Source organism: Calypte anna, chromosome 4 (assembly GCF_003957555.1).
Source record: "Calypte anna isolate BGI_N300 chromosome 4, bCalAnn1_v1.p, whole genome shotgun sequence".
Classification (NCBI taxonomy): Eukaryota; Metazoa; Chordata; class Aves; order Apodiformes; family Trochilidae; genus Calypte; species Calypte anna.
This window is the reverse complement of record NC_044247.1, coordinates 3717363-3729160: the sequence shown is the minus strand read 5'-3', so window position 1 is coordinate 3729160 and position 11798 is coordinate 3717363. Positions and strand designations below refer to the sequence as shown.

Sequence of the window (11798 nt, the reverse complement as noted above, 5' to 3'; positions counted from 1 at the left end):
TCGGTGTCGGTGCAAACCGAGGTTTGTTTTCAGGTGGACGCAGCTCGGGAACAGCCTCGGGGAGCCGCGGCCGAAGGGGCATCAGGTGAGGTGGTGCTGGGTGGGGCAGCAGCCCCATCCCATGCATCCTCGTGTCTTTTATTATCTTCATTGATCGTATTGAAATATAATTTTAGATTACACCCTAAATCGTTCTGCGATAATTGCTAGGTGTTAGCATATTTCAGAATTACAGTACTTGATTGTTAGTGTTTTTTAACTACATTAAAGTTACCCAATCTTCATGTTTTTAACTTATTAAAGTTTGGCATTTGGCAGAAATTAATTAAATAATTTAGGAAGAGTATTATGGCTTGCTTCCACATTAGGAGAATTGTAGTGTCATGCATCTATGCTGCATTTTAAAATAGCTATATGCTATTTAGTGTTCACAGCTATTTCAGACCATTAGAGATGCAGATCTAATTGCTGACCTCATGTTCTTGATACTGTTCTGCATTTCATTTCTTGCAGCTGTGCCCTGTACTTCTCTTCCAGTAGTGATGATGAATTTGAAACGTGTAAGTAATAGTACAACAGTTGTTTTCTGAAGGCATACCAGAAGGACATGTTTCTGTCTAGTTCTAGTGAAATAGTTCTTATGCATGATTTTGTTCCATTGCCACTGCAGCAAAGTACATTTTTCTCATTGCAATGCTGTGTTGGTAGCAATCTGCTGCAGTGAGCATTCCTCAATCTTATGTCTCAATCCTGGGTGCTTTTAACCTTTGTTGTTGTTGCCTCAGTTTTGTCTGCTTGCTGTCAGTCTCTCGCTTCCTTCTTGGTCTATGGACCATCTTTGAATACACATTTACTCTAAGCAGTCACTGTTCCAAACACAGATGTGCTACCAGAATTGGCCATAAAAGCTATATCAAGAAAACCTACGTGGTTTTGGGCAGAGTGCAAGTGCTTCTAATCCCATTCAAGTCATACATGCAGTTTGAAATTATGAGAGCACATACTTCTCAACTGCCACTTTGGCCCATTATGTTCTGAAGGACAGACAGTTGTTTCCACTCTTCTCATCCTGATTTATGCATGAAGAATATTTGTTCCCCTTCAGCTTTCCTAAATCTCATAATGGTGGTGTATGAAATTTTAATGGCATTTCTGATAATCTCTCAAGGGTGACTGCTCCGGGCATGTGGTACCACTGCCTCAACTGTGGTTTTGTACTTAGCAGTCACCACAATATTCCTTTTTCCAATATTCCTTTTTTTTTTTTTACTGAGTAGTAGTATTGAACAGCTGTTCTACAATGGGATGTTATTACCATCTTGATTGAATGTTTTTTGTAGTATCTTGGTGGAATAATTGTAGAATGGTGACCTTAAGAGATCATCTAGTTCCAACCCCCCTGCATGGCAGGGCCATCTGCCATAGATCAGGTTGCTTAAGGCCCCATTCAATAAATACAATGAATAAGCATTTGGAAACCTCTTTGCAGTAGGAAGACTACTACCTGCAGTCACTGAAATGCTTGGAGAAAATAGTGATAAACCCATTCAATTTCACTCCCAGTGTTCTACACATATGAGGAGGCTGTACTGGATATTGTCAGATACACATTAACACTTCTTATCTGGCTTTGTCCTGGGCAAGGATTGAATAGTGAAGGAAATGCTTGGCAGCTGCTGTCAGCTTTGAGGAACTGACTTAAAGCTGAATTTTTACTAGTTGCAAGCTTATAAAAAAATACATAACAAAAGAAACAGAACCCTGTTCCTAATTAATCTTTTATTTCAGTTTCATCTAGAATGAAAACTCCCAAATCTGTTTCTAGAAAAGAGGATGCCAGGTGGGTGCTGTAGCTGATGACTTTTCAGTGGTAATGTATAAGTTTTTTGTATCACATCTACTATTTAGAATACAGATAAATGATGAAAAGCTACAAAATCCTAAGCAGATACAGGTATAGCACCGAGTGCAGACTGAAGAACTGTTACATGTTCAATCTGTACGTTCAGGACACATGTTAAATGGGATGTTTGGGAGTGTACATGCTTTATTGCCATTCCTACTGATGAATGTAGTTGGTAACATTTGCTGTGAGCAACTGATGATGTTACATGGGGTGCCTTTTTTTGGTTTGTTTCTTCATCAAGACAAACTTGCTCTTCTATTCCCCTGCTTATGCCTACTTTTTTCACATTATTTTCTCCTTTTACAGTGTGAAAGACTTAATTGATGACTTGGATGATTTCTTCTTGGACTTCAAAGTGAGAAAGAGCACAACAAAGAATGGCAAGTCCAACAGCAGACATGAAACAGGAATTTTAATGGATGGAAAGACAGCATTCATTGCTGAGCTTATGTTTATGGGAGATCTTGTTAAATATAGGATCACTTTATCTCTTCCTTTAGCGTAACAGGAGAGGATTTTCTGTCTGGTTTAGTATCTTTCAAGAGGTTTTTTCTGTGTGTGTGAAGACAAACATAGGTTTCCTAGATGAAACTACCCAAACTTTTGGTTGTTTCTTCTGAATTGCAGCACAGAAGGATCTCCAGACCCCCAGGAAGGTAATGACTTCTGCAAAGAAAAACACTTGCTGTCAAGAATTGCAGTATCCAGAGGCTTCAAGTGACGCTGAAGATTCTGTCTTTGTGGAAAGCTCATGGCATGAAACATGGGGAGTAAAAGACTTGAAAGAGAGTCAGGGGCACATAAAACTCTCACCTCCTCAAAATCTGAAAGAGTCAATTTCTAGAGGCAGTCCAGACTTGCTTGTTAGAAGGAAAGAAAGAAGCTGTGAAAACAGTACTGAAAATAAAGCACCAACTGTGGCAGTACGACAGAGTACAGATGTAGAGTCAGATAGCTCAGATGATGAATTTGAATCATTAATAGAAAGGATAAGGAAACAAAGTGTGCCCCGAAAACAACCAGTTTTTAGCACAAGTAGAACTGACCACCAGCCAAGCACAACAGGTAAGCAATTGTTCTCAGCTTATCTGCAAGCTCCCTATTGCCTGCTCACTGCCTGCTTCTCTTCTGTAGGATTTGTTCAGGAAATGCAAGTCAGCATCTTGCAGTTGAGTTTGATGCAATCAGAAGTTACTGCTCTGAGCATTCTGAAAAGTGATTCTACCAATCTCATGGTATAATGTTTGAAAGTTTTGAAACTGTCACTCCTTCATTGAGTGGCAGTTCTTGTAGTATATAACAGCAAGTTACCTTTCCATCAGTTGTAAAAGCAAGTGTTGCAGAGTAAGAGCATGTATGCTGAGGTGGAGTATTTGACTTTTTTCACTGATGTCCATTACTTGGTTGCTGATGCCTGTGGTTCTCTAATAATGTGTAGTCTTGTGACTTTCTGTTGAACTAGGAAACATCAAGCCATCCTGTGAAGATGCTCAGCCCTTGCAAGGAGAGGGAGTTAAGACACCAAGGCCAGACTTCATTTGCCTTCAAGAAACACCTTCCAGGATGATCACTCCTGTAAGAATCCCTAGGAATGAATTGGTCAGTTGTTCACAATCAGCAAATAAAGAGAAAAGGTAAGTTTCATCTCCTTTTTTGTGTTCTGGGATCATTATAGGTAGACCAAGAGATGCAGAGTGTTTTGCGTATGATGACGTTTTTATGATACGTAGAGGCTTAGACCATTTCAGCAGCTGCTAATGGTTAAGTAGCAGGAAATCAAAAATTTCAGTCTCAATAATAAGCTAATCTCTGCTTAGAGGAATTGTTGACAAATCTGATGAATTTCAGGCCTTCTTTGTGTTAGCTCTGTTCCTTGTCTCTAGCACTAACTTCTAACGTGTGCTTGCCTGACATATTCTATCTTTCAAGCTGTCTGCCTCTGAAAATATGTCAAAACTGATTCTATTGGTAATTCATGCCTTTTAACAAGCTTGCCTTTTATTTTTGAGCAGTATCCTTCAGCTTGCAAAGTTCATATTTCTTTTTCTATACATGAAAGCAATTTAGCCTTTTCAGGAGAATGTCTTTTTTCAATTCTTATAGTGACCTCTATTCTGCCTTTTAGTCCTTTCTATATTTCTGTATATCAGTTGAAAAACCTTTAAACAAATTCTTCAAAGCTGATGCTTCGTCAGAATGCTGTAGTGTTTGAGTTAGTTGTCATAGTGGAGAATTTGCTTGCACTGAATGGATTCCTGAGGATTCCTAGAACACCTTTGGCTGGTTTTATACCTGTATTGTGGGTGATGATGTTAGGGCTGTTCAGATATTTATCAAGTTTTGGTATAATTGTGATTCACTGTGTCACAAATAGGAGCCACCCTCGTTTTTGTGCTTGGGAGTCTTCATAATCTAGTTTTGTGAATTAATGCAATAACTGCAGAACTACTGCAGCACCTTCCTGCTCAAGTGGGAAGAAGACAGTCAGTATATGTGTTTGTCCTACTGGTGCTGTGAAGGCAAGCTGTTGAAAAGAGCCAGGAGATGTTTATGCCAGAGGCAGCATCCCTGAGATATTAGCTATAAAACATCCATTGTTTTGCAATGTGATATCTGTACTTCAGTAAACTGCTTCATGGCTTTTCTTGCAGGCCCAGGGTGTGCTCAGTGCCTGATTGTTTCTTGCAAGATCTCTCAAATCCAGATTTCCACTATGTGAAGTATTTCAAGAAAAATAAAGAAGAGCTGGCACAGAAGCTCTACTGTCTCTATAATAGTACCATCTTTGAGCAGAAGGTTGGCTTCAAAACAACTAAAATTCTAATATGATGCTTCTCACTTTTTAATGAGATTGCTTATTATCCTTTTCAGTTAGTAAAAGTTAAGCTTTATAAACATGGCTTATGTTGTAATTAGCTCAAGCAATTTCCTTGAAAGGGATAATCACTGTGGTGCAGCTGTTTTCAGCCTGGCTGGCTTTCCCAGCTGCAATGTACCATCCTGGAGTAGTCTGGATGATGTTGTTGCAAGAGACCTTGATGAGGAACTGCTACATGAGGGGCCTTAGATCAGATTAGTCTTTGAAAGTTGACTGGTATTTATCTTCATGTACTTTCTCTGTTGCTGAAGGAAGCTCAAGGTTGCCTACCACTTGCTCTTTCAACTTTTACTGAAGTTATATGTACTAGTGAACTCTGCAGCATTACTACAGCACTGAACTGTGTAATAGGCTGTGTAAGCTTGTTGTAGTGCAACTTTCTTGCCTGCACCTGACAAAAGGCAAGCAGAGGGCCAGGAGATGATAGATAAAAGCCTTATCCTTGACTCTTAGGGCCTCTTGTCATATGCTTAGTTGTGGTTCATTCATATTGCATGTTCACCTCTGCCCTTCTGGAACAGATAAAAAAACTGCTTATCCTTTGAATAACTGTTTTGGCTGAAACTAAAGCTGTAAGCTCTGTTTCAAATGGAAGGATCATTTTCAGAGAACCCCTGTCTTGACCTTTACATTGTCTGAGATACTGGAGATCCTGCTCTAGTGAGAAATGTCCTTGAAAAGATGTGTTGCCCTCAGTAGTTCCAACAATTTCCTTCAGAAAGGAAGATGTTTCAGTGCAGCTGAGAAAGTATTTGGCTGACCAAGGACAGGATGAGGTGATGATGTTGCATAAAGCTGAGCAAAATGGGCTTACTGTTGCTGAAAGCAGATTATCTTGCTCTCCAGTGCTTCAGCCCTGTAGCTGTGCTGGCACTGATTACTACTGTTGTACCATTTACTTAAGCTTATTAACTAAATTAGGTGACAGAAAACTGTTAGTAAAAGAACAGAGCTAAGCAAGATAGATATGATGAGGGCTTGTAAAATCAGGAGCAGCACAGAAAAAGAGCAAAGGGTAATTTTTCACCTTTTTGCAGTGTGAAGGTGCATCAAATTAAAATGGCAAGTTATGGGTTCAGAACAATCAAAGCAGATGGTACTTGACCTGTAAACTATGAAGCTGTAGAAACTGCTCATCATAGACTGTGTATGCTAACCACCATATGTATTCTTAAATATCTCCACATACACAGTCTTCCTCAAACAACTTTAAGGACTATTCATTGCAAAGCAACCACCTGTGTCTCTGTGAGGTATTTTGCAAGTAAGCCCTTGGGAAGAATGCTTTTCTTTGAGGAAATTCTCTTTAATGCCTGACCTGTCTTTGTATTAATCTGCACGTGTTAGTCACTGTTGGAGGCAGACTACAAGAACTAAGGGACTTCTTGTCTTAGTTTTGAAACTCCCAGTGTTGGTTACAGAACAAAATGATCATGAGAATAAAAATCCATGGAGGGAGGGTTTGAATCTTAAGTGACAGCTGTGTTAATGGTGCTAAGTGATATCCTGTACTGGCTTTGTAGAAAATATGTAAGGGGAAGCCAGAGGACCAGAAGAAGACAAGGGGAGGTAGGAGAGGGCAGATTACATGTACAGTTTTGTTTTTCAGTTACCAGAGAAAATGGTGATAATCTGGAATAAGAAGATGAGAAAAACAGCAGGGTATTGTGTAACTGGGCAGACAAAAGGTCCTGAAGCAAACCGTTATGCTCGCATAGAGCTTTCTGAGAAAGTCTGTGACTCTGCAGGTAGGTAGAAGATAACACTGATTCTTCATTGACAAAGCAAGCTCTAGAAAAAAGAACATGAATCTGAGGCCTTGGAAACTGTACCCTGGTTTGAAATTTCACATTACCTTGAATAAATTAATACACTAGTGGTAGTAGTTGTCATCAATTTGTTAGAGATCTGGATGCAGGAGTTGAATGCACCTTTAGCAAGTTTGATACCAAATTGGGAGGTGCTGTTGATTCTCTTTTGGGGGCAAGATGTCTTGCAGAGGAATCTAGACAGTTTGGAGCATTGGACAGTGATAAATGGGATGAAATCCAACAAGTCCAAATGCTGGATTCTGCCCCTGGGATGGAGTAATGCCAAGCACAAGTATAAACTGACAAAGAATGGCTGGAGGTCAGTCTTAAAGAAAGGGATCTGGAGGTTCTGGTCTGCAGAAGGCTCAATACAGATCAGCTTTGTGCTCTGGCACCCAAGAGGGCAAACTGCATCCTAGGGTGCATGAAGCACAGTATAACCAGCTGGTGAAAAGTGATTATTATTTTGCTGTATTTGGCCTTTGTGCAGCTTTACCTTGAGTGGTGCATGCAGTTGTGGGCCCCACAATCTAAGAAGGATGTTAAGTGCAGAGAAGGGCAACAAAGCTGGTGAAAGGGCTGGAAGGCATGTCCTGTGCGGAGCACCTGAGGACTTAGGGCTTGTCTAGTTTGCAGAACTAGAGGCTTAGGGGATATCTCAGTGTTCTCTACAGGTATCTAGAAGGGGGAGTGGAGAAGGAGATGCAAATCTCCTCTTTCTGATACCCAATGATAAGATGTAATGGTTCAAAGCTGTGTCAGGGAAGGTTTAGACTCGGCATCAGGAAGCATGAGAATTTTATCTTCTCAAATTATTGGTAATGGCAACCTCTAAAATAACTTCTGAACCTTAATAAAGAACAAGTGTCAAAGGTCTGAAGCAATGACCAGGGATGAAAGTCTGTATTTCTTCATACTTTACTCATCTTAATGTCTTTTGTTTGCCTTACCTGAAGTTCGTCTTCGAGACACTCTGGTTCATGAGGTTTGCCATGCAGCCACCTGGTTGATCAATGGTGTTCGTGATGGGCATGGACAATTCTGGAGATTCTATGCCAAAAAATCATCAGTGATTCATCCAGAACTGCCAGTAGTAACACGATGCCACAGCTATGAGATTAATTACAAATTCACCTATGAGTGTGTTCAGTGCAAAGCTACGTGAGTAATGTTTTGATTTTGTGTATGACTATTAACTTGGTCTTAGCAGTCTCGTGTGTCTAGAAATCTTAAATTGTGAAGCAATTGGGATACTCTGAGTTGTCACTTAATATTTAAAGGAAGACTAGGTCTCTGTAGTAGCTACACAGATATGAACAGCACTGTCATGAGAAGGACTGAAGCTAGGACACAGAGCTACTAACAGAGTGCAACACTGGTCATCAGATCTGTCTGGTTTTCTGCATTTGTGAAGTGAGAGCTCTAGATGTTGCTGAGATCAAGCAGAAGAAACGGTTGCTATAGTAATCTCACAGGTTTCTTACCTTTCATGGGTATGGAAAATGTTTTATTTTCTGGAAGACTGTAGCTGACCACAAGCTTCTGCATGTAATTTTCTCTGTTTAGTAGTCAGGGTGAACAAAAAAAAAACAAAACAAAAAACCAATGGAGAACTGCATTGCTTTCTGTTGTCCCCCTCCAGCCTCAAAAGGGACATAAAGGGAAATATGGAGGACAGACTTAAAGGCTGGAAATTAAAACTGGAACAGGGAATGGATGAGGAACAAATATATGGAAACCTTTTCTTGGTAATCTCAGAGAAAAGGGTCTCAGAGTCCCTTGCAGCACACCTGACCTAGGAGGGGGGTCCAGCTCTTTCCAGCACCCAATGAATTTGGATCCTGCAGAGCAAAGTGGCAAGTGGATGACAAAACAGGAACCTCTCTCTAAGACCTCTGCAGCAAAGCAGCAAGGAAGAAGAGAGCAGGAAAAGACGGCTTCTGGTCCTCCTGGCTTTTATAGAGCATGTCAGAAAATGGGAGAAAATACTGATCCCTCTGTTCTGCCCCTCCCCAGTCCTTCAGGTTCCTAAAGACCCTCTCTTTGGAACCCTGGATTGGTACTGTAAAACTAGCCTGGCCCCCCTGAAACCATACCAGTAATGACCTCAGTGTCATTGGGAAATCATGCAGCTTTGTGAATTCAGTAATCAATGCATTGTTTGTGGAGGTGTTTTGAAATGCAGCACTTCATAATACCAGGCTGAGAGTCAAAGACAGGAAAGAATCAAGCTGAAAAGGCACTGGAAAAAGTTCTAGGCTAGAGAAATGCATCACACAGAGTTCATTGTACCACTGTGTGCAGTATGTGGTCTGTTTCCTGTTCTAACATGCTAGCTTAGAATTCTGAGCTAAGTAGCCCTTTCTCACAAGCATTGTCCACTGTTAAGTGTGAAATCTAAGTATTTATTTTTCCATTTCAGGATTGGACGTCATTCGAAATCTCTGGACACAAAGCATTTTGTGTGTGCATTCTGTGGGGGGCAGCTGGTCCTGAGTCAGCCTGCTCGGAAGGATGGCACTCCTGCCAGGACACAGCTAACACCCTTTGCAAAGCATGTGAAAGAAAACTATGCCCTTGTTAAAAGGGAGCAAGATGGGCTGAGTCATGCAGAAGTCATGCGGAAACTCAGTGCTGATTTTGCTTTAAAAACAAAGCTTCAAGATTCCTTGTAATAGCTCAATACACTTTTTTCTTAAATTTTGTATGTTGATGTAAATGAGTCTAATATGAGTATAATAATGCATTTTGGAAAAATCCAGATAATTTTAATATTTTAGCATTCAAGCCTATTTTCTAAAATGGGCAAATGTGAGCTAGAAGTAATGGTGATAGAAAGTCCATAGTGATTTACAAGTCAGGGTATTGTTCTTAGACTTCAGACAGAAAATACCATCTGTGCCTTGGAAGATGCAGTTCTAGGCCCTTAGTGGGACTGACTGTGTCTGGAATTTTCTGAATTACAATTTACACATAGCGCTTCATAGCATGTCTTCAGTGAGCAGTGACATTATATGTGTCAGCTACACAGATAAAAGAAAAAACTCTGTATGTGCTGAAGAATTGCTAGCTGTACATCTGTCTGCTATTGCCACGTGCAAGAAAATCCAGGACCACAAGCCAAAGTCCTCTGATTCTGTCTGGATGGCTTCCAGGTGAGAAATGGGGCAGATCTGAGGATGACTTCAGTATGAGTTCAGACATTCTTGCAAAAAGAGTTTCTTGAGTGATAGTAGTCTCTTTTTCTTGAAAGTAAGTGGTAGGCAGGTGATGCCTCAAGTCTGTTAGAGAAAGCATGAGGTTTTCAGCAAAGCCCTGTGGTGTTTAGTGAGATCAAAGCTCCATATGATGAAATTTTGATTGCAGCTGTGCAATTTGGGTTTGGGTAATGCAGACACTTTCCACCATAGAATGAGGAGGTGACTTGTCTTTCATGGACAATGTGACTGAATATGTTTGTCTGCTGTGAACTGATGGCTCAGGGGATTAGTAATTTTGAGTAATCAGTAACTGTCAATTTATTAATGTCACTTATGTCAATAAATGTCACTTTTATACCAGCAGCATAATGAACTAAGCTTCTTTGTTTCAATTTAACTGTTGCTGTGTAGGTATAGTATATAAAAGCTTCTGATTTCTCCTAGGTACTTTTGAGTTTCACATACACACCTCCTTGCTGTCCCCATCTCTTGCCCTGCCTTTATCAATGATATTCCAACTGAAAACCAAATAATAGCAGCACATGGAATTTGAGCTGCTTCAGAAAATAGTTGTTACTGAAGCACAGGTACCCCTGGCAGCTCAGGTGCCTGTGCTGAGCTTGGTATTCAAAGGAAGGACACTCTCTAAGCATCATGCAGCTGATGCTACAATGAGTGGTTTGCACTGATAACATAATGGGCTTGAATGGGAAACCCAGATCACCAAGGGATCTTAGAAATGGTCATGGGCTGGCTTGGGGGCTGAAACTGCAGTGCTGCCAGGAGAGAGGACTTGTGCTGAAGAGGCCCCACTGGGTACTATAAATTGCCAACATATTAAAAAGCAGTAAGCCCTGTTGTAGTGTGGGGAAAGACTGGAGGTGAAAAGCTGAGGTCCTACACAAGTCACTGAAACTTGAAAGAAAAGTAATTTGAGTCAGTTTGCAGAAGTGGAAGCCATCAAGCTGGCTTTAGATATTACTTAATGAGAAAAATCTCTGCTGCGTGATGGATGGTGGCAAATGAGCTGTGGGTGTGGGTACAGCAATGGAAACAAGGTGAGTGGTACCGCAGATTTAAACCCATCAAATATTGACTCTGAAAGGATAAAACTTGTTGCTTGGGGAGTGGATAGGGGGAGGTTATGCTCAAACCCAAACTAGGTTCTTTCTACTAGGGGTTGTCTGTACTTTTAAGAGGGAATGGGCCCTAGACTCCATAGAGAGGGGTGGCAATCCAGTTGGGATTACCCAGTCCTGGCTGAGATCTTGAGAGAAGCAAATAAAAACAAGTTAGAGAACTGCAGACCTGGACTTCAGGAGAGCTCTGTTTTACTGCATATGGGGTGTGCGTGGCAGGATCCCCTGGCAGTTTGCACTGGAGGTTCATGAGGCCCTGGGCTACTACATCAAGCCTGGGGGTAGAGAGTCTCCTGTAGTGAAATGAGGCAACCAGGTGCCACTAATTGCCAGGTAGTGGGCATGAGCTTGTGTTAAGCCCACCTCTGTCTGATTAGGGTGTTTATTGGCCCCCTGGTCCTGCTCATGCGCAGTGGGGGCCTGCCCTAATCAGGCACAGGTGGGCTTGACACAAGCTCACTCCCACTACCTGGCAATTAGTGGCACCTGGCTGCCTTATTTCACTACAGTCTCCAATAACCCTTCAAAAACTAATAAAGAAAAATACTATTCACAGCACTTTCAAGAAAAAAAATAAACCAACAACAAAACCAACCAAACAAAAAACCTGTAATCAAGTAGTTAGCGTTTCAGTTAAAGAAGTTCTGCTCTTTAGGTTTTGCTTAATATTGATGCAGAAAGACTGAAAAGTGAGCTCTGACAAAACCAAGCTGGCTCAGGGGCTTCCAGATCTGACAGCAATTTATGGTTTCTCATCAGTATTGTCTGTTCACTGGAAAGGGAGTGCCTCTTCTCAGCTGTGTTACTTTCTCTCTCCCAGAGCAACAGTCAAGCCAATTAGGAATCTCACAACCTCCACTGCAA

The 11798-nt window shown here is 41.1% G+C and overlaps 2 protein-coding genes across 2 annotated transcripts; both read left to right on the top strand.

The window, feature by feature from the left end:
* The first annotated feature begins 2447 nt into the window (after window positions 1-2447).
* Window positions 2448-4735, top strand: LOC115598217 (acidic repeat-containing protein-like). The gene is made up of 3 exons (XM_030449393.1): window positions 2448-2971; window positions 3369-3540; window positions 4558-4735. Exons 1-3 carry the CDS (start codon window positions 2566-2568, stop codon window positions 4733-4735), a joined length of 756 nt encoding a protein of 251 aa, XP_030305253.1. The 5' UTR covers window positions 2448-2565.
* A 767-nt stretch (window positions 4736-5502) lies between these two features.
* Window positions 5503-9812, top strand: GCNA (germ cell nuclear acidic peptidase). The gene is made up of 4 exons (XM_030449065.1): window positions 5503-5560; window positions 6394-6532; window positions 7552-7756; window positions 9018-9812. Exons 2-4 carry the CDS (start codon window positions 6406-6408, stop codon window positions 9268-9270), a joined length of 585 nt encoding a protein of 194 aa, XP_030304925.1. The 5' UTR covers window positions 5503-5560; window positions 6394-6405; the 3' UTR covers window positions 9271-9812.
* Window positions 9813-11798: the final 1986 nt, after the last annotated feature.

What these genes read in the sequence shown, in the direction of transcription:
- LOC115598217 (XM_030449393.1), top strand. Translation starts at nt 2,566, where the DNA reads ATGACTTCTGCAAAGAAAAACACTTGCTGTCAAGAATTGCAGTATCCA. An exon ending in CCACCAGCCAAGCACAACAG is followed by an intron (nt 2,972 to 3,368) that starts GTAAGCAATTGT and finishes CTGTTGAACTAG; the next exon opens with GAAACATCAAGCCATCCTGT. An exon ending in TCAGCAAATAAAGAGAAAAG is followed by an intron (nt 3,541 to 4,557) that starts GTAAGTTTCATC and finishes CTTTTCTTGCAG; the next exon opens with GCCCAGGGTGTGCTCAGTGC.
- GCNA (XM_030449065.1), top strand. Translation starts at nt 6,406, where the DNA reads ATGGTGATAATCTGGAATAAGAAGATGAGAAAAACAGCAGGGTATTGT. An exon ending in GAAAGTCTGTGACTCTGCAG is followed by an intron (nt 6,533 to 7,551) that starts GTAGGTAGAAGA and finishes CCTTACCTGAAG; the next exon opens with TTCGTCTTCGAGACACTCTG. An exon ending in TGTGTTCAGTGCAAAGCTAC is followed by an intron (nt 7,757 to 9,017) that starts GTGAGTAATGTT and finishes TTTCCATTTCAG; the next exon opens with GATTGGACGTCATTCGAAAT.